General features: G+C 40.2%; 1 protein-coding gene across 4 annotated transcripts in view; it reads left to right on the top strand.

Annotated features, from left to right (window-relative positions):
• Positions 1–19,122, top strand: part of Taf2 (TATA-box binding protein associated factor 2) — a 62,678-nt gene extending 43,556 nt beyond the window's left edge. For 2 of the 4 annotated variants that reach the window (XM_040730381.1, XM_040730380.1), the window contains exons 22-26: positions 1,623–1,732; positions 5,340–5,569; positions 7,373–7,478; positions 12,807–12,929; positions 17,582–19,122. In XM_040730381.1, coding sequence (XP_040586315.1) covers positions 1,623–1,732; positions 5,340–5,569; positions 7,373–7,478; positions 12,807–12,929; positions 17,582–17,841 — 829 coding nt within the window. In that variant the 3' untranslated portion in view covers positions 17,842–19,122. Of the gene's footprint in view, positions 1–1,622; positions 1,733–5,339; positions 5,648–7,372; positions 7,479–12,806; positions 12,930–17,581 lie in introns of all 4 variants that reach the window. The other 2 variants (XM_040730379.1, XM_040730378.1) reach the window with 1 other exon arrangement.
• The last annotated feature ends 2,379 nt before the right edge of the window (positions 19,123–21,501 follow it).

Below are 21,501 nucleotides of genomic sequence, written 5' to 3'. Positions count from 1 at the left end.
TAACATTCAGGAAGCTGAGGCAGGAGGATCACTTAAGCTTAGGAGTTTAAGACTAGCCTGGGCAACACAATGAGACCTCCTTCTCAAAACTCAAAGAAACTCATTCCTGTCGACTCACAGAGGAAGAGATCTTGAAGGACAGGGATTATATTTATCCATAAAGATGAAAATGGGTATATGAATTATTTGTAAAGATTTACGTTCCTTTTCATATAACTTGTTTTCAGTCCTATCTGAAATCACATCCTGCCTTTTTAAAAATAACCTTAGTGGTCATGTTTGTGCAATCTTTAATTTCACATCCACAAAAGGTGCCGATAAAGTTCCTATTTTCCACTTTTGCGGACATAAAATGGCAGGACTAGAAGTGTAGTATTTTAAACAACACTCAGCCCACCATCTTTCCTCCTATTTCATCCCCAGCTGAAAATCCAGCTGGATATTTTAACTCTGGCAATGAAGTGCAGAACTTTCCCAGATTCTCTCTTTTAAAAGTTTGGTTATTTTCTGTGAATCCCATCCCATTTCTTTTTTCCTTACTTCTATCCAAGAATCCAGTTCCTCTTTGTTTTTGTTTTTTGAGACAGGGTTTCTCTGTGGAACAGCCCTGGCTGTCCTGGAACACACTGGGCAGACTAAGCTCGCCTTGAACTCACAGAGATCTACCTGCCTCTGTCTCCTGAGTGCCCCCATGACCAGCTGAGAAGAAGTCCTCTTAATACTTACAATTTTGCTTACTCTAGTCCAAGCTCTATCTTTCCCCTAAATTCTAGGCTCTCGCCAGGGCTCCCCCTACCTTTTTTTCTTTCCATCTTTCTATATTAGATAATTTCCTCTTAAGATTTCGTTTTCTTTGTTGTGCCTTATCTCCAGAAACAAAACAACAAAAACAACAACAAAACACAACTAGCTCTCATGATTAGAAACTTGAGCCATGAAGTTTCCAGTTACTCCTGAAAACATTCTTCTTACTTAGCTCTTTCCATATTCAGGGTTAGGGTCTGTTCGCTCATGACAGTGTCTTGCTATATAACATAGCCTAGCCTTGAGCTTGCCATCCTTCTTCTGCCACGGCTTCCGGAGTATTAGGACTGTATGTGCCACTGATTGGTTTACTCAATTGCAGCTCGTTTTGAATACACCCCCCCTTTTTTTTTATTTTCTATGTTCCATCTTTAAAATGTATCTGCACATGTCCATGCTTTCCATTGGTGCTATGATATGAAGTTTATGTTCCTATTAGTTTGAAATGTTGGCCCATGTTTGAATTATTTTGTTCTGTTGTCCCATTATAAGGATTTTTATATATTTTTATAGGTTGTTGGTTGATTTGCTTGCTTTTGTTTTCAATACTAAAAAGAATGAAATTGTTAAGATTATAGAAGACCTTATTAACACAGTTTAGATAATCTTCAAAAGCAAATCCACAAGGTATTTTTAGTGAGAAAACACATGATAAATATTTTGGATTCATCACAAAGCATTTAAAAATGGAACTAAATACAAAATAAACATAATAGAAAAGGAGAAAAATAGTTTTCATATCTTCTATAGTGTTTCTTATTCACATCACCAGTCAACAAGTGGTCATTTAAAAATTCATTTATTTTTCATTCTTGCAGGCATAAGATTCTAAACATGTTGACTAAGAATCCACCATTCACAAAGAACATGGAGTCTCCCTTATGCAATGAAGCCCTAGTAGATCAACTATGGAAACTAATGAATTCTGGTAAGAAAGCAGTGACTTTAAAAATTATTGCTTCTTTCCATTTTACATAAGATTTTTCAAGGATATGAGGGAGAGGAAAGTGTGTGTGTGTGTGTGTGTGTGTGTGTGTGTGTGTGTGTGTGTGTGTGTGTGTATAACCTGGAGCTAACAGGTCAGGAAGCCCAGTGGCTTCTGTTTCCAACTCCTAGTGCAGGAATTACAGGGGCGTGTCAGCATGCCTGGCTTTCACATGGGTGCTGGGATCACACTCAGGTCCATGCTTAAGTTGCATGCACTTTACTATGTAACCCCCTCTCTGACTCCTCCTCTATTACCCTTTAAAAGAGTATCTCAGGTTTTTACATTGACATTATAAACATTTGTCAGGATGTGTTCGCTTTGTTCTATATTGTGGTTACAGATAGGAAAAATACAAATTTTACAAGTTTTAGAAAACTTGGTGAAGGGCGATAAACACGAACCTTCATAGTCTTTCCATCTCTTTTCTGTGGCCTCCTAGTGGCCTTGTTCAGAGAGAACTAATTCCTTTTTGATTTTTCCAGGACAGTGAGCGAATGTAGAATAAGAGATAACCTGTAGTTTTAAAGACTGTGTATTACTGTTCTCCGTCGCAGCATGCCATATTATCATAGTGTGAGTCTCCATCCTTTCGAGTGAGATCAGGGCGTGGAAGGACAGTGCGTAGGAGTCCTGGCACTGGAATCAGTTAAACGTTAGCTCATTTCTTACTTTTGGTAGAACTAGTTTAAACTCTGCCATTTACCAAATGCAGGTAGTAAAAGCTGTTTCTGCAAACCGAGAAATAAACAACTTGGTGTCTGTAAAGCACGGTGTCTGCCTCACAGTAAACATTCATGTTTGAACTCTGTGTAGTTAGTTCTCTCCTTCTGTGTTGGGGAATCACATTCAGGCTCTTGATTAGTGGCTATACTCTTAGCAGCCTGGGTAGTCACTTATTTGTAAGTCATTTTTATTTAATTGGGTTATTAAATCTATGAATGTCATATATATGAAGAATATTTGTTTTATCTTAGTAGATTGAAATTATGATTTTGATTGAAAGAGTTAGTCAAAAGCTAGAGACTGAAATTACTTTGCTTACATGGTTTTTGCAAGTAGAGAGAGACCTATGGGTATTTATTCTAACACTTAATTTTTATTTTCTAGTGCTTAAATTTTTTGAGTATGATACTTTGCCTTCTCTCTAGAGATAGCTTATCATGCTAGCTCATTGGTAATTTGCTGAATCACAAATACTAAATTCTAATATTTCAGTTTTTTAAATTTAGTTTACTATCACTGAAATGCTACGGACTATATAACTTCTGTCCTCTCATATAGTGCAGTAGCCATGGGGAATATACCAGTATAGCTATGTTGAAGAAATTCTTCGTTTTTAATAAAGAAAATGAACATCAGAAAACAGTGTAAATTAGTCTGAACTAAGATACTGTTAGTTGTTTTTGGTTAGCTTTCTTTCTCATTGAACATTGTTATTGTGCATGGAGTTTAATATTTTATTTGCTATGCTGAAGACATCATTGTCTCTTTTATTTAGATTCAGGGATGTGCACAAACTTCAGAAACTTCTAAAGAATTATTCAGCAGTAAATATTTGATACAAAATGTGCCATGTCAAATATTAGTTAAGTGTCTGTGACTAACAATAATAGCTCTGAAAATTTAGGAAGGCATACAAGTTATAAAGAATTCTCTTACTATCTCTTTTGAAGAGTTCTTGGACAAAAGGGATGGTATTTAGGATTAATGGGACAGTTTCTGAATGTTTGATCCCTGAAAGTTACAGTTAGACAAATTCGGTGTCTTACATGTGTGGTAATATCTGATGTAAAGTATAGTTGCTACTTTAATTAGAAATTCTCCATGGCCAAAAGTTTACACTGAACAGTGAGATCAGTGAGGGTGTAGTCCTTAACAATTTCCTGGTTCCGCATTAAAATTTATAAAGGACTAGAGGCAGTGTGAACAATGGAAGTGACATGAAAAGTTTGTATTAATAAAATGGGAGAGTTTGTATTTAAAAAGTGGCTTTGGAAATAATTGAACTTTTGACTGGGAAGCTGTACTGAAAAGGATTCTAACCCTTGGATAGAATGAATCTTATATAAGAAGCCACTTTTATGCTTAATTAATTCAAAGATTTTTCATGATTAGAATTATACAATCATGTTTGGAAAAATAATATATAATTGTATTATGTCAATATAGATTTGAGTGTATTTGGCCATTGGAGAAAAAAGAAAGTGTGTGTGTGATGTGTTGTATATATATATATATATATATTGCTGTGGTAAGGTTTTACTATGCTAGGGATCAAACCTATTTCCTTGCAGATGATATGTAAGAGCTGCACACTAGCTGCATCCCAGGCTCAAACATTTTAGAGCAATAACAGGGATTTTCTTATTCTTAATGGGTGTTTTTTTGAGAATGGGGATGTTATAATCAAATAAGTGAAATGATTATTTAAGTCTTGCTGAATCCTGTGCGCCCTTGTTGGGTCTCCTGGGTTATCTGGTGAATAATATATAAGTTTATATCAAGAGCAAATATATACTGGACTCAGCTGATAGAGTGTTTGCCCAGCATGCACAGTCCTGGTTTTGATCCCGATACCACATAAACTTGGTACCTCTCTAAGCCCCTTAGGATTCAGGAGCTGTATCAAAATCAAGATAATCCCACACTACTTAGCAAGCTCAGACCAGCCTGGGCAGGATGAGACTCCGTCAAAAACATACCAGCTGGCATCCAGGCGTGGTCGCACATGCCTTTAATCCCAGCACTTGGGATCTCTGTGAGTTCAAGGCCAGCCTGGTCTACAAAGTGAGCTTCAGGTTATCTAGGGCTATTAGGAGAAACCTTGTCTCAACAAGCCAAAAACAAATCAAACAATAGCAACAACAACAAAAGCCCCAGCTGGCAATGGTTTAGGTGTGGAGATTTAAAAATTGGTTTCATTTAAAGTATGTAGAAGAGGCCATTATAGCCATTGAGGAAAAATATATCAGCATAGGAAGATTTGCTTAATTGATTTCAGAAACCTTAATTAACAATATGAAAATGTTTAGCAAAATATTCTCTTCCTAAACTGCATTTAGAATTATGTTATATCAAGAAGTTGTACATTTCTGTACCATACTCAGTCTTTTATACCACATTTAGTTTATGATTTTTCTGTATGTGTGAGGTGTGCGAGGACATATTGTGTCGTTGTGTTTCTGTTCTTCCACTCGGGGGTCCCAGGGACCAACCTCCAGTGGTCAGGCTTGGTGGCAAGCACCTTTACCTGCTTAACCACCTTCCCAGCACAATCTCTTATCATATTCAAAACCTCCAATTAGTGAATTTACAGAGAGGATCTGTATCTTTAAATAGCAGATTTTCACTTGTGCTGGCGAAATGACAGGGGCGATGAAGGCGTTGAATCTGGAATCCGCGTGATGGGAAGAGAGTTGACTCCTGCAGACCGTCCTCTGACTTTCAGTCTTCACCGCAGCTCCTGTGCACGTACACACTCACGCAGCTAGTTAATTGATTGTGTAAGATTGATGGTGTGGTAATGAAGTTTTCCTCTGCCTCTTAGGTACTGCACATGACTGGAGGTTGCGGTGCGGTGCTGTGGACTTGTACTTCACCCTGTTTGGCCTCAGTCGACCTTCCTGTTTACCCTTGCCAGAACTCGGGCTTGTCCTTAATCTAAAAGAGAAAAAAGCCGTTTTGAATCCTACCATAATTCCAGAAGCCGGAGCAGGCAACCAGGAATCTGCCAGTAACCCTGGCTCGCATGCTCAGCTCTCTGGATTTCAGAACCCTGTGAGTGTCACGTTAGTACAGAGTACAGAGCCTCACTATGTAGCGCCACCCGAGGAGGACAACGTCGTCTTTGAACCGGTCAGCTCTCTAGCCTCGGGTCACTGCCTTTTTAACCCCCAGCTTGTGTTTGCTTAGCACTTTACAATTCATAAAATGTCACCGTCATCACAAGGTTAGGTGTAACACATGTCACTTGTGTGATGGCGTAAGATTCTTTTGACCATAGGATTCCTTCTCTGCATAGTGCAGAATAAAACTGCATATAGATTCAGTTCATAGAGCCTGTTAGGTATCAGCCAAGATGTCTTGTCTGTGTGTATCAGTGGCAAACTGTTGAACTCTGCCTTTTAGTTGTTTTTGCTGCACAGGTAGACTTGTAGGGCAAATGGTTTGGAAAAGAAAATAAATAATGAATGAATGGATAATCTGATGTTTTGGGAGGAGGTGGCACATTACATTTTATAATTTTTAAAACTTGTATTTTTGCCTGTAGAAAACATAACTGCATTGTAAATTGCCAGACTCTGTAAAAAGAGTGTGTGTGAATCATTTCACCATAAAAGGACTTTTCCAGAAATGATGCTCATACTGATGTTACAGTGTCTGCCATACTCCAGCCTTCCATTTTCAGCAGTACTCAGCCCAGACTGTTCTGTCCATTCCCTGTAGGTGTCTTGACACTTGAGCCTAAGTTATCTGGAATATAGTCACATTGATTGTGAATGTAAAGTGTGTCCTAAGGTTTGTGTTGGAGGAAACTAAGACATGCTGACATGGAAGAGGAAGTGCCCTTCTACAGAGCTCTCTCTCTGGTGGGAAGCAGTGTGCTTGTAACCCTCACCCACATTCACTGATGTATCAACATGCACACTTCAGGCGTCAGAAGATGCAGACTTTTAGGGCTGGACCCATGGCTAAGCCATTCCGTTCCCTGCACCCACATCAGTGATCACAGCATCCTCTATCTCCAGCCCTGTGGATCCAGTACCTCCTATTACTTCATACGTGTGACTATTCCCCCTAAACACACAGACACGTGCACATAATTATGATTAAAAATGATAAAAGTAAATCTTGAAAAATTAAGATCCACATGGGAAAAAAAATCTCTAAAAGTTGACAAACACTTCTGTCCCCATAAGAGAAAAAAAGGGCTAAACATTTTACATTGGTTCCTGTTAACTTTTGATCACTGGGCATGCTCTATCTATTCTGTGTGCCTGTTACAGCTGTTTAGTTTTTGACTCTACTACTTGTTTGCAGAAATCTAATTTCAGTTTTAAGTGTTGCCCCAGGATCACAGTGTAGTAAGTGTACAATGCTGTGAGGAGGAGTGAAGAGAAGGCTGGACCACTAGAGCCTGCTCAGATACTGGAGAAGAAGGAGGCCAGCAGTGAGGTGAAACCCACCATCCGAGTAAGAGATGGAGGGTACCGTGTTAGCTACGTAGGACTGTCCATAGGTTTTGCTTAGCAGGAACACATCAGAAACACCAAATCGTAAAAGAACCCAAGTCTCCTAAAGCATCCCATGGAGTTATTTAACTCACTGCATCTGTGTACAGTCCCGTAGCTCACTATTCTCCCCACATTGCAGGCATGGGTTCTAGCTACTCTTCACAGTAATTTCCTTTTGTTCGCTTTGGTGGCTGCTCCACCCGGTTTTTGTTGTAGTGCCTTCTGAAGAAAAGAGACTGTTTTTCTTTTTAAGATTATGGTGGGTGTGTTCTTTGGCCTTTCTTTCACTGGTCCTGGAAGATAAAAGTGATGTCACGACTCTCTGTCCTTTTGTTGTGTGTTCTAGTTTTCAAGTTCTCAAGATGAGGAGGAGGTTGATATGGATACTGTTCATGACAGTCAGGCCTTCATTTCCCATCATCTGAACATGCTTGAAAGGCCATCTACTCCAGGTAAGGATAAGGTACCACAGTCTCAGGGGAGGCGGAGACCCTCGATATACGTCCAAGCAAGTGTAAAAGTGAGAAGGCAATATAAAACCTCTAGATTATATCAGTTTAATTTACACTGGCAAAATAATAAATTGTAGGTGTGGCCAGATGGCACAGTGGGTAAAGGCACTTGCTGTGCAGGCCTGGTGCCCTTAGTTCAATCCTCGGGACCCTATGAAGGTGGGTGAAGAGAACTGATCTCATGAAGTTCTCTGACTCCTGTCTATGTACTGTACTGAGAAACCCTGTCTTGAGAAAAAAAAAACCAAAAAACTGAAGATGGGTAACGAAGCTACACCAAGTATACTGGGAAGGGGGGTCGTTTGATTCTTTATTAGAGAGAGAGAAGTCACTTACATGAGAAACGGAGAACTGAGGTCAGCGCTCTGCTGGTCTCCGACCTTGACAGCAGCCTGAAAGAGAGAGCATGACCCCTCCTTCCTTGACCTTTATCCCTGCCTTCCCCCATATACCTGTGACCTCGCCCTTTGTCTCTATCTAGAATCAACAATAAAAAAGAAAATACTGATCCTGGTCTGTACTTTTTACTTGACCTTTCTGTTCTCTTTACTAATGTGTTAAACTGGCCCTGTGTCTCCTAATGCCTTTTGGTTGGAAGCACACATTATCAGATGTCACAGGAGCTATAGCAGCTTCTTTACAGCCTGTTAGCTGGATAGGTTGACTTCTGCACTGTGACTGTCGGTCTGTGAGCCTCTGACTTGTGCTTCTTGGAGACATTGTTGGCTCTAACTTTTCTAGTCCAGTCATCTAGTCGCCGTCCTCTTTAAAATTGCCTTGACAGTTTCTCACATATATACATCCCCTTTCCTTCCCCTCTGAAACTTGGACTTTTCCTACCTAATGTTCCAGTGGCTGTGCCATTAGCTAATGATACCCCTTCTTAAGCAGCCATTAACAGTAGTTACCCCAGGAGAGATGGGGCTTACAGATACCTCTGTCCATGGTGGGAAGTGTGCAGATTTCTGTGACAGCTGTGTGTTCACGGCTACAATGTGATTCAGACACTCTTGATCTTGAATTCTCTCTGCCCTCTTTTCTGTGATGTTCCCTCAGTCTCCGGAGAATTTTAAACTCTGCCATCTCTTCTTAGTATTTGTTTCAGCTATGAATCTACACGTGTCATCACCTCCAAAAAGAGCTTCTTTGCCCTGATTCAGCATCTTAGACTAAACACAGGTGTTTAGAAGGCAGTTTGACATATTCAGCAGTGCTGGTGTGTTCCCCACTTGGGCCTATGTCCTCCCGGTAATTGGTTATGGCCAGGTTTATAGTATCCGGTGTGTATTATCGCAAAACAGCTGGTTATCCCAAAGGTAGTCATGGCACTATTGCACCAGTAGACATGATTTCCTGGCAGGTCAGCTTTTTAGCACATGTACTGTATACCTGGGTGAGACTAGGATGAGTTTCCTCCCCAGCAGCCTACATTGCGCCTTCCTACACTGTAAACACTAGTAAACAGAGAGGGAGTTTCCATCAGCTCTGTCTTCATTCTTTGTATCCAGTATCCAAAGTGTATGTTGTCTTCAGCAAAAAGGCTTTAACATCTCATTCTAGTGGGCAACTTAGAACAATGACAATAGCCCGTTTTCTTTTTAGCTTCATTTTCAGTGTGTGTGTGTGTGTGTGTGTGTGTGTGTGTGTGTGTGTGTGTGTGTGTGTGTGTGTGTTTATATAAGGAACCTCTGAAGCCAGAAGAGGATGTCAAATTCCTTTGAGTTGGAGTTACAAACGTTGCCAGCCACTTGACACAGGTGCTTGGAACTGAACTTGTGTCCTTCAGAAGCACAGCAAATGCTTTTAACTGCTGAGCCATCCTCCATTCCCACAAGCTTTACTCTTTTGGGGGGTGTCTGCAGCTTCTGTGGCAGACAACTCATGAGGAGGTTTACTTCACCTGGCATTGGGGCCATGCCTTCTAGGAGAGCAATCTCTCCATGAAACTCTTCTGTATATGGTATTCCTTTAAGTATCTTTTGCAGTGGTTGTTTGAGCATCATGAGTTGTCTTAGTTTGGCATGCTCTGAGATGTCTATTTCTCTTACCAATAAAGAAAAGTATCTTGGTTGACTCTAGCAGTCTTGGTGAGCAGCTGTTTACTTTCAGGACTTTAGTGTATCCATAGTTTTCTGGCTCCTAGGGTTGCTGGTGACAGTTCAGTTGCTATTCTGATATGTTTATCATTGTTAAATGTGTTGGTGTATCTCCCTTGTAGCTTAATATCACAGGGTGGCCTTGAACTTGCTGTGTAGCCAATGATGAACTTATATTCCTTCTTCTACCTCCTAAATGCTGAGATGGTAGATGTTGAGTACCCATGTTTAGTTTGTTGTTCAAGATAGCATTTTTCTGCGTAACAGCTTTGGCTGTCCTGTACCTTGTAGACCAGGCTGGCCTTGAACTCACAGAGGTCCGCCTACTTCTGCCTCCTAAGCACTGGGGTTAAAGGCATGCACCATCATGCCCAGCTTCCAAGTTTGGTTTTATACCAAGTGGGGATTGAGTGCAGAGTTCCATACATGCTGAGCAAACATGCTGCCAGCTGACCTACATCTCTAGTCTTTTTGTAGATTTCAGTGTTTTTCTTTGCCTGTATTTCTTAAATTTTCACTGTTACAAATTGTGGAAAGGTTCTTCTATACCACTTGTGTTTAGATTTCTGTTTCTCTACATTTGAGGCATTTTCTGTTATAATTTCATTGAATAGTTTCTGTCTTTAATGTTTAATTTCAGTTCTTCCTTTTAGCCTGTGGATAGATGTTCTTAGGTTTTATCTCTTTATCGTATGCAGAGTTTAGACATTGTAGTTATGTTGTTTTGTTTTTCCCCCCTCCTTGTTTATTGGCACTTAAATTCAGTATTTCTTTTCTTTTGGTTCTGTGTGTGTGTGTGTGTGTGTGTGTGTGTGTGTGTGTACATATGGAAGTTACAGGACAACTTGTTAAAAGGCAGTCCTCTCCCTTCCTCCATCTGGGTGTCAAGAATTACATGTGGTTGCTAGGCTCTGCAGTACACCTTTTCCTCCATCCTCATACTCATTCTGCTTAGTTGAGTCCGTTGTCAGTGACTTCAGTGTAGTTTGTACTTGATTCATTTTTTTATCACTTGTAACATTTTTTCTCAAATTTTAACTTTCTTCCTGAATTTTTCTTCTATACTGCTATAGAAAAAACACTGATTTTATCCATATTACTCAATTCCTATCTGCTTTACCAACTTTCTATGTGTTGCTGAGTTTTGTCATTTATTTGTTCCTGCCATATTTGAGGCCAGTCATGCTTTATATTTTACATACCAATCCCAGTTCCCCCTCCAGCCCCTCCTCCTGTTCCCCAGACCTTTCCCCCACCCCACCCCTGATCCGATCCTCAGAGGGTAAGGTCTTCCATGGGGAGTCAACAAAGTCTGTCCCATTACTCCCCCCCCCACACCCCTGTGTCTAAGCTAACCAAGGTATCTCTCCATAGGAAATGTGCTCCCAAAAAACCAGTTCGCACACTAGAGAAAGATCATGGTCCCACTGCTTGGAGGCCACTCATTTTTTTTTAGTAGTTAAATTTTTAAATATTTCGGTACCTTGAGTTCAGTGGGAGTTAGGGTCTTTTGGAAGAGTCATGTGCCTTGCTTTTCATATTTCTTGGGTTTCTGTATTGCAATTTATGCCTTTTTTGGTCTGGACACTTATGGCTTTATTATTGATCAGCCTAGTCTTGAGAGTTCAATCTCTATTGCCACCCAGAACAGAAAACAAGCTACTAAACCAGCAACATCAAAACTGTAAAAACACAGGAGCACAGGTAAAATCAGTTCAATCCCACTCGTATCACTTGGAAAAGAAAATGGGAACCTATTGTATAACTGTTACCACCTTTGTGCATTTCCAACCCCTACCCCATGCCCTGTAGAAAGACACCTTCCCCTCTGTCCTGGAACTCACTTTGTAGACCTGGCTGGCCTTGAACACAACAGAGATCCATCTGCCACTGCCTCTCGAGTGCTGGGATTAAAGGCCTGTGCCACCACGCCCATTATGACTTCCTTTTCTCAGGCCACACCTAGGCATCTTTCAGTCTCCAACTTCTATAACAGCCCCGAAGTCCCTTGTAGAAAACATTTCTGGTTTTTTTTTTTTTTTGATAATTTTGGGACTGTAATTTGATCTCTGGATTCTGTTATAATTCTGTTTCATGTTATAGCACTAAACTAATTCTTTTTTTTAATTTTATTTTCCAGTTTAAATTTAGATAAGAAACGAGGTTGCTTCACAAGTCAGTTCCAGGTCCCTCTCCCATTCCCTCCCCTCCTCCCGTGCCCTCCCCCCACCCCCCCCCGTTATCCCCTCATTACCCCAGGGAGGGTGAGGCCCTCCATGGGGGTGTCCATAGTCTGTCATTTCATATAGGGCAGGGCCTAGACCCTTCCCCAAGAGTTCAGGGTGAGAGTGCATCTCACATTGTTCTATGGGAGTCCAAAGTCCGTGTGTATACTTGGGATGGGTACTGATCTGCTGCCCAAGGCTTAATAAATTCCCTAGGCCTCCTCACTGACACCCAGATTCAGGGGGTCTTGATCAGTCCCATGCTGGATTCCCAGGCATCAGCCTGGGATTCAAGAGCTAACCCTTGTCAGGTCAGCTGTTTCTGGGGGTTAAACCAGCCCAGTCTTAATCCCTTTGGTCATCAGTCCTCCCTCTCTGTTACTGGCTTTCTTGAGTTCAGCTCAGTACTTAACCAAGGGAGTCTGCCTCTTCTTCGATCAGCCACTAAATGAAGTTGCTGTTTCCCAGACTCTCTGGCCATAGGATTGTAGGCTGGTACTCGCCAGATCTATGTCTAAAATCCATATATGAGAGAGTACATGCCATCTAAACTAATTCTTTAAATGCATTTGTAATCCCTAAATTATTTTAATGTATTCAGTAGGTTTGATAATTGAAATGTTTTTAGGGAAGTTTACAAACTATATGCAAATACCAAATACATAATAAAATATGTAAAATGGCTTCTGCTGCAAAGTATAGGGTCTAATTCATGTGTTCAGCAAGTCTTTCAAGTTTATTGCCTCTCAGATGTGAATTTCCTGAGATTTGAGGCAGTTGGGCAAAGGATTAAATTACTTCTGATCTTTAGTAGCCTTAATATTGTATTCATTTATGATCAGGGTTTTACTAGGATTGAGCTTTCTGGTTTTAAAGCTAACATGTGAAACTTGTCAAGCTTTTTTCTGCTAAATATATCATATTTTCCCTTTTGTTTGATCTTTTAGGGCTTTCTAAATATCGCCCATCGAGCTCCAGGTCTTCCTTAATGCCCCAGCATTCATTAGGCTGTGACATGATACCAACCACAAAACCCCAATGGACTATGGAACTGTCCCGAAAGGGAATAGGTACAGTTATTTGTTTCTTTGTTTTGTGTTGTTTTGTCTCAAGAGAACTTAGTTTTCTTGTAATATATTGGTTTATATTTTGTAAGTCCACAAGACTGTTTCCGGTTAGTGTTTATGTGTTTCTGTTATAGAAAATTTGCAAATAACAAGAAGAAAAATAGATGAGAAAAAAAATCACCCTTCATTATGCTGTTGCATACCCATTGTAATACCTATAACTGTTTGCTCTTGCCTTACAGTCAGATGTTAACTTCAATACAAACCTTAGAATCGGTACCTATATATAATCCACAAATTAACCACTTATTTCTCACCCGGTACCCAGGATTGCTGTTTCATTCATGAACACTTAGTGCTAGACATATGCTACTTGTATAGTATTCCACACAGGGCCAGCAATAAGGTTCTGTAGTAAAAATGGGTGCTACCAAGCCTGACAATCTGAATTTGATCCCCAGAGCCCCCATGGAGAGAACTAAAGTTGTCCTCTGAGCAACACACACACAGAGTTGAAATTATTCCATAATAGTTAAGTTTTCCTAAGAAAAGTAGGTCAGTTCAGTTGTGCTTATTATGTATTCATTCATTTAGGGTCTTCTGCTTATTGTGTCCTTCTGTTGCTCTTAAGCGAAGAGTATAATCCAAAGAGATAGCAACTATCAGATGCTATGAACTACCAGGAGACAAAGATTAAGTTTCCAAGTGTTGATGGAAAAGGAATAGGGAAAAAAAAATCCACATAAGCAAAGTCACTTCTGAAGACTGGGTTTTCCAAAAGTCATTCATAAACCTTAAACATCTATGGATTTCTGCTTATGTTTCAGTGGTGGATTTTGCTTGTATTATGTATGTTTTTGGATGAGATAAACAGAAGAGTAATGTTTATTGATTTGAGAAAGGAACTTGGGGACCAGCTGTGATTAATGGTAGACTTCAGCCAAAAGCAACAGCTCAAAATGCTTTAGTATTAAGACCGTAGCCTACAGCCTTTTGTGAGGCGTGTACATTTATGTAATAGCTTCACACACTATGTTTCCGAAGGAATCCAGCAGGGACTTTGGCTTGTATTTCCAGGAATGGAGGGTTTGGGAGATGGTTTCTTTGGCTCCTCCTCTCACTTCCTCCCTCCTCACTTCTCAGCTCTCTTGTTCTTTTCCCTCTCTTTCCTGTGTGTGTCTGTCTGTGTGTGCATTCTAAACTGTATGTGTCACTGGAGATTGAACACTGGGTCTTCTGCATGTTGTTCTAAACTACACCCCTAACCTCTGTGTGCTCTTGGCTTTGGTTCAGTATAATTCTACTCATCTAAAGTTATAGCTTACAGAGTTTCAGACCTCTTAATATCAGTGAAAATGATTCTTTGACCTTCTCTATAGCTGTGTAAAAGTCACCTTCTATATTTCCTAGAGTCAATTCCTGTTCCAAAAAGAGTTTGAATGCATTTGTATGAATTTTCTTAGTGATGTGGCACATGAACTGTATAAAAATCAAATCTTTAACACTTAACATGTGTGGTTTTCTATCACTGTTGTAGTACTACTTTGAAAACTACATTTTCAGTTTTATTTTGTACTTTCTTTGTGCTATTGTCCAGTCTCATCGTTTGGGAAGATCAGAGCAAGCTAAAGTAGGATTAGAGGTGGGAAATAGGGAAATCTGGAAGTTGAGATTTAACTGTTAACCATGTTAGGAAATACCACACACACACGTTCTATATTCCTGTGTGGAGGCTTGGGGATAACTTGGGAATGTTGATCGTCAATGGGAGTTGCCCTCTTTCTGCCTCTATCAGAGCTGGGATGTATGGGAACAAGATTAGTCTATGGTTGAGTGAGGTTCCTGGAAGAACACAGTGGTCAGAGATGGTATGGCCTCCCTTCAGACTATAGACTCTAGATTAAAGAACACATGTGAGGTGTGTGGGGACATAGCCAGCTGAGGACTCTTCTATTTGTGGTAGCTAAAACTTAACAAGCATTTTACCCTGATTGCCTAAAAATGGAGAGACAGCATATACAAATTTCTTTTCTTGAAATATTGAAGTGAAAGGTTGTTTTAGTGGTGTTCCTTTACTTATTTCTGTTGTCTCCTGAGGTGCAGAGCTGTTGAGTGGGGGCCCTTGCTTTCTTTATTCACAAGGTGAGGTGACTTCTCATATGTCTCTAGAACTGAGAGCCAAGGAGCAAGATCGTCTTCAAGAATGGAAATGTGTTACAGACCTCATCTAGGAAGGATAGAAACAAAACAAAATGCTTTGAGTAAGATGGAGAAGACATGCATCTTTTGTTAGTAGAGGACAGTGATGAAATGCTTTTAACACCTCTGGCGTGTGTGTGTGTGTGTGTGTGTGTGTGTGTGTGTGTGTGTGTGTGTGTGTGTGTGTGTGTGTGGTGGCAATGGGTCAAGCCATGGGATGGATAACAGAGAGGTGTAAGAGTGGTTTCCGTCATTACGTTGCCCTCCCTTTTCCCACTGGAAGGAGAACAGGCAGGAAAGGCTGTATGGTTCTGTGAATGACAGGTTGAGCATCATAGAGCCTCTTCTTGCCAGCGCTGAGCTCCCGCTCCACCATCGCAGGGTTGGGGACAACAGGACTGTCTCCCAAGTTCATTTAGCGATGGCAGAGGGGAAGAAGAGACAGGGAAGGTAATGGAAGTGGAGCAGAAGGAATTCCCTGGAGATTTCTGGGGAAGAAGAGAGTCCTGCAGCTGTCTCACTCAGACTGCTGGATTATGTAATACCTTCTTTCATAATTCAGAAAACACAATTCTAGTGCTTGAAACAGTGCTTTGAGATTAAAACAATTTGTTTTGTTTCAAAGGCTTGGATGCTTTCCCTAGAGACTTTTCTTTTGGAAACCACCATGAAAACAGGCTGATTTTTTTTTAATCTTTAAATTATAATGATGTATTTCAACATCTTATTTTTTATTTGATCTAAATAATCAAAGAACAGAATTGATGTCTTTCCTAAGGAAACTACTACTGGCTTTGTCTTAAATGTGAACTTCCTAATGTGAAAGAAGCCAATAAAATTAGTGGATTGTTTACTGATTCTCTTCTTCTTCTTCTTCTTCTTCTTCTTCTTCTTCTTCTTCTTCTTCTTCTTCTTCTTCTTCTTCTTCTTCTTCTCCTCCTCCTCCTCCTCCTCCTCCTCCTCCTCCTCCTCCTCCTCCTCCTCCTCCTCCTCCTCCTCCTCCTCCTCCTCCTCCTCCTCCTCCTCCTCCTCCTCCTCCTCCTCCTCCTCCTCCTCCTCCTCCTCCTCCTCCTCCTCCTTCTCCTTTTTTTTTTTTTTTGATTTTTCAAGACAGGGTTTCTCGGTGTAACAACCCTGGCTGCCTAGAACTCACTTTGTAGACCAGGCTGGGCTCAAACTCACAAGAGCCACCTGTCTCTGCCTCCCACGTGCTTGCATTAAAGGCGTGCAATACCACTGTCCAGCCTGTTCACTGTTTATTAAGCATTCTTACCAGATGGACTACAAAGCTTGCAAGGTGGGCTTTTGTTAAGTACATTTGTTTGTTTTACATATGTTGACTACAGCTTGTTTTTTGTTCAAATTTGGTCTTAGAGAAGATTTTATGTTGAACAGAATAATTCAGAATACTTTTTTTATAACAAAATGGGCAAATTACAGTATTTTGAATGATGTATTATGTCTTCCCTTACTATATCTGCTCTCTAACATAGAAAAGGCATTTCCCATTACTGATGGGGCTTTGTCAGCTTAACAGTGAATGCTGCGAAGCCATGCTGCGCCATCTCCATGGCTCTGTTTTCTACTTGTAGAATGCGTTCGTTTAAATCAGTGCCCACAGAAAGTCCACATTGCAATCCTCTTAGCATTTCTCTTTTGAAATTTATATTCTAATCCACATCTTTTGCTTTCTCTACCCTACAATGTATTTATTAAAGAAGTCATATTTTTATCTTTAGTTTTCAGGTGTATGATTTTGCTGTTTATTTGTGGTAAAGTTAACATAGTGGAGTTCTTTGTAATTTCTGTAATATTATAGTCCTATCTAGACATGTAATTGAATTCAGGTTTATCAGTGGTGCGCATTTCCATTAGGAAATACCCAATATCCAGTTGACTTTTTTATGAGGTTAACTATCATGTATGTTCAGGATCTACATTTAATAACTCATTGAGGGCTTCAAAGTAATGTTACTCTAATTAAACTTTCCACTTTTATTTATAGGGTGGATTATTTCTATAGAACTAAATTCCTCGTTATTACTCAGTGGTGTGAACTATATAGGAAAGTCTAGATAAATGCCTAACTCTCTCTGTACATTTAATTATTTTTAAAACCATGAGTACACTGACCAACATCCTTTAATGGTGATCAGTTCATATTTCTTATCCAGGAATAGTATTGAAATTGCTATATCTTTAGACATCTTTTAAGGTTGAGACAATTGGGCAGAACTTTAAGTTCCTTGCTGTTGTATTTAGTGCTTCAGGTTCATCTTGTAAATATTCTGACTCAAGCTGAAACCTAAACTAGTTGACTTCTGGCTAAGATGCTGGCAATTCTGTTGAACTAGTTAGCTATTTGGATACTTCATGAGACTGTCCTCAGCTTCCTCTTAGGATAGCTACCCTTCCATTCCATCAGCAGTAATTCATTTGGTGTTTTCGTCTTGAAGGTAAGGAGCAGCCTTTGGAGATGAGTATGCATTGCATGGGAGCAGCTCCACTCTCGGGGTTTGCTAAGGAGTCTACATCCTCTCGACACAGCGACCACCATCACCACCATCACCATGAGCACAAGAAGAAGAAGAAGAAGCACAAGCACAAGCATAAGCACAAACACAAGCACGACAGCAAGGACAAGGACAAGGAGCCCTTTGCCTTCTCCAGCCCTGCCAGCGGCCGGTCTGTGCGCTCCCCGTCACTCTCGGACTGAAGTCACTCTCGGACTGAAGTGCTGCAGAGCCCTTTCCAAGGTCCCAACCAGAGGAAGGTGGCATGACAGTCTGGTCCTTGGTGCAGCATGATCCAAGAGGGAATGCAAGGAAACTAAGAGGGCTCTGGAGTCTGGGTGTTCAATTTCTGTTATTTGTGTAACTGGGATCTGAGTAGGAAGTGGGGTTTTTTTGTTTGTTTGTTTTTTTGTTTGTTTTTTGTTGTTGTTGTTCTGGATAAACTCCTCCATCTCTTGTTTCTTCCTGAAAACACAGAGTAACCTCTTTTTACAAAAGCCTTCAGATCTACTGCAGGCCTGTTCACATACTGGTCTCCTGTGGAAAGCCAAGGTCAGGTGTGCTTGAAAGCCTTTGATAGTTGTCGTGGGCAGAAGGACATTTCAACAGAAGCAGCTGCCAGATCTGTGGTACCCAGCGTTTCCATGAAGTGCTAAGCAACACCACTTGGAATTGCTGGAAAGACAGGCTTTTCTATAGGACCCATCCCTCTTGGCTGCTTTCTGTGTTAGTCATAGAAAGTAAGTACCATCATTTATGAGCAAAGGCTCTTGTATTTCCTCTTACCCTAATATCCAAAAAGTTTTGAAAGAAATTATTTTTAAAAACATTTAACGTAACTATCTTTTGATGGTGCATTTGGTGATTTTGATGTTGCAATTTAGCAGAACAGCCAGGTCCACCATTATTCTCAAATCAAGATGTTTAAATTACATTTTGTTTTGCCTTCCATTAAGTACAAGTGAATGTGTTCATATGTAAAATATGTGTTGCTGAATGTGGGTAGTTTACACATGTGACAAGTATTCTTTCTGAAATTACTCTGTATATAAGGCAACCATGGTGCTGCTTGCCTGTAATCCTAGCATTTGAGACATAGAAGTAGGAGGGTCAGTTAAGACCAGCCTGCGACTCATGAGATATGTATCAAAAAAGCAAGGTCACAGAAACTGCTATAGATAACAAAATGTGATGCTTTAAGAAGGTATGACTGTTTTGTTGTTTGTTCATCAGCTTGCACAGAGATAATTTGGCCCACATTGGAGTATATAAGCAACAGTTTAAAAATACGTGTGCAGTGTTTTGGTTTCCTATTTAACATTTTGTATTAATTGTGTGTTTTTTTATTTTATTTTATGTTCTTGTGAATATACCAGGTTGTCCGTTTAATTGTTTTGCATATCCAGTTTTTATCATTTCTCATGTTACTAAAATGTTTCACTAAATTCTTGTTCTCAGAATAAATATTTCTAAGTTGAACGTTCTGCCTTTGTGTCACTGTATCATTGCTGTTACCTTCCTGAGTTTGTGTAAATAATGTGCCAGTGCACATTTGCAAAGAACTGAGTGGGATTTGAACTGTCCCCAGGAGCAGGGTGATTTCAGTAGACGGAGACGAGGCATGGTTTCAGCAGGAGAAACAATGTCTTCAAAGCAAGGGTGTGTGCAGGAATTAGAAGGCAGTGGACTTCACCTGGACTGTAAGCACAAAGGAACTGCGCTCCAGTGGTGTGTGCTTGTTTGAGATGCAATCTCACTGTGCAGTTCTGGCTCCCTCGGATCTCACTGTGTAGACCAGGCTAGGCTTGACTTCATAGAGATCCGCCTGTGCCTCCCAAGAGCTGGGATTAAAGGCTTGTACCATCACATTTAGGCCTGCGATCAGGTGTTGAGGGGCCTAAATGGGACTTACTAATTCAGATTAATTGCATATTGGCCACTTCCAGTTAGTTTTGAGAAATGGAAATTTGGCTCCGGATGAGGGCAGGATCTGAAGACGGGTGAATACAAGAGCGGCAACAGAGAAATCATACATGGGACACTTCTTAGTTTCCTTTTAGGAGCGATGGACAGAAAGGAAGTGCACCTCGGTATGGCTTTGCCAACTCTGACAGCCTGTATCTCCCAGGCTTTATCCACAAAATCATCCCCTCACAGTCTTTGATCATTGATTGCAAAGTCTTTTCATGGCACATACTTTTTCTGAAGTCATCCGTGATTACATAAGCATAGCAAAGTAAAAGAAACAATACGAGCAAACAGCAAATTTCATGGCAACTAAAATACTATAATAAAATCAATTCTTTTACCTCAACATTCTTTTCTTTACTCAGTGAAGTCCTGATCTCACAAGTCTGCTCAGGAAAAACAGGCAGTTCACTGAGTCAAGATGTTTTCTGTGTCTCTGTCTGTTATGAACTCTTGTCCCAATATTGTCTCTATCTTTATTACAATCCTATAAAGAATAAAAGAACACCAAGATTCCTAAATCTGCTTACTTTGCCTTCAGAGGGGTACCCAGGCCCATTGAAAATCTTTTCCTTGTCCATTGTAGTTCCGTATTTCTGGACAAGGGATGAAAACCTAATGATTTAATTGTAACTTGTCCACTTCTGAAATTTCCCTAAGTTTTTCTTTTTAAATGATTTATTCCAGATCCTTCGTCTCATAGTAATTAGTATACTTAAGTAATAAGTCTATAGAAGATTCAATTTCTTATACGCCTAATTCTCCCAGGGAATCGCCATAAGCTTTATTCTTAACATCAACTCTCACAAGAACTGTTAAATTGCCCCAGTCCCAGCCTTTGGTGAGGGGCCCTTAATAGCAAGGAGTTCAAGCATTAAACATGTCAAAGACATAGGCAAGTGTTGTGCAGCAACTTCCAGCAAGGGATGTGAAAGTCACCCGAGCACTGTGATGTTTGTCAGGCAGCAACTTCAGGACACTTGGCATCACCAGAAATTCTTACATTATGGTGCGCAGTAACACGATGTGCAGAACGTGGGACTTCGACATTTCAAAAGAATTTCTTGTGTCCTGGCTGAAAAGAGGAACACTACTAGCCAGCTGCTACATACATAAGTCACAGTCCTAGGACATGGGTCCTTCTGTGTCATCGTAAGCCAGATATTCATACCAGATACTTCTCCAAAAGAACATATGGTGACTCTGGATTCCCTACACTGCTAGTTCATAGTAGACAATTTAAGAAATTTGTTTCTGGCTTTGGGAATTGCTAATCATACATGGTCAATGTAAACATCAGTGTGTCTCAGTCTCCTTCCCTAGAGGCATTTTTCAACAGTATTTTGCTGTTAGAGGCTCATCAACAGCAACATATACATAAACACACAGTAGCTTTTTAAACTTTAAAATGATAGCAGATGATACACACAGACATTGTTAACATTTATTTTATGGTTTCAAAACTTTATGTCATAGTAAAAGGGTTTATAATTCTGGTTCTAGTAGAAGTCTCCTATTGTTTAGAATATTTTTACATGTCTTTGGCTTTTCCTTCATCCAGAGAGAATTCACCTTGAATTTACCAATGAAAGGTACATAGTGATCCAGTTTTTCTTTGCTTCCCAAATGCTGCTCAATGCAGTGCATTAAACACTACAGTTCTCTGAATTTCAAATACTTTTTAATTATTTATTTAATATACATATACAGTCTTCTGTCTGCATGTATGCCTGCCTGCCAGAAGAGGGCACCAGATCCCATTATAGATGGTTGTGAGCCACCATGTAATTGCTGAGGATTGAATTCAATTCTGGTCTACTTTTAGAGTGTGTGGATCTGTCTACTGTGATAGATTTTGATATGCTAGAGTTGATCTTATTTTCAGAATTGTCTCA

This window comes from Mesocricetus auratus, unplaced genomic scaffold (assembly GCF_017639785.1).
Source record: "Mesocricetus auratus isolate SY011 unplaced genomic scaffold, BCM_Maur_2.0 Super-Scaffold_100023, whole genome shotgun sequence".
Lineage (NCBI taxonomy): Eukaryota > Metazoa > Chordata > Mammalia > Rodentia > Cricetidae > Mesocricetus > Mesocricetus auratus.
Note: the sequence above shows the minus strand (reverse complement) of the source record. Positions and strands in the feature narration are given on the sequence as shown.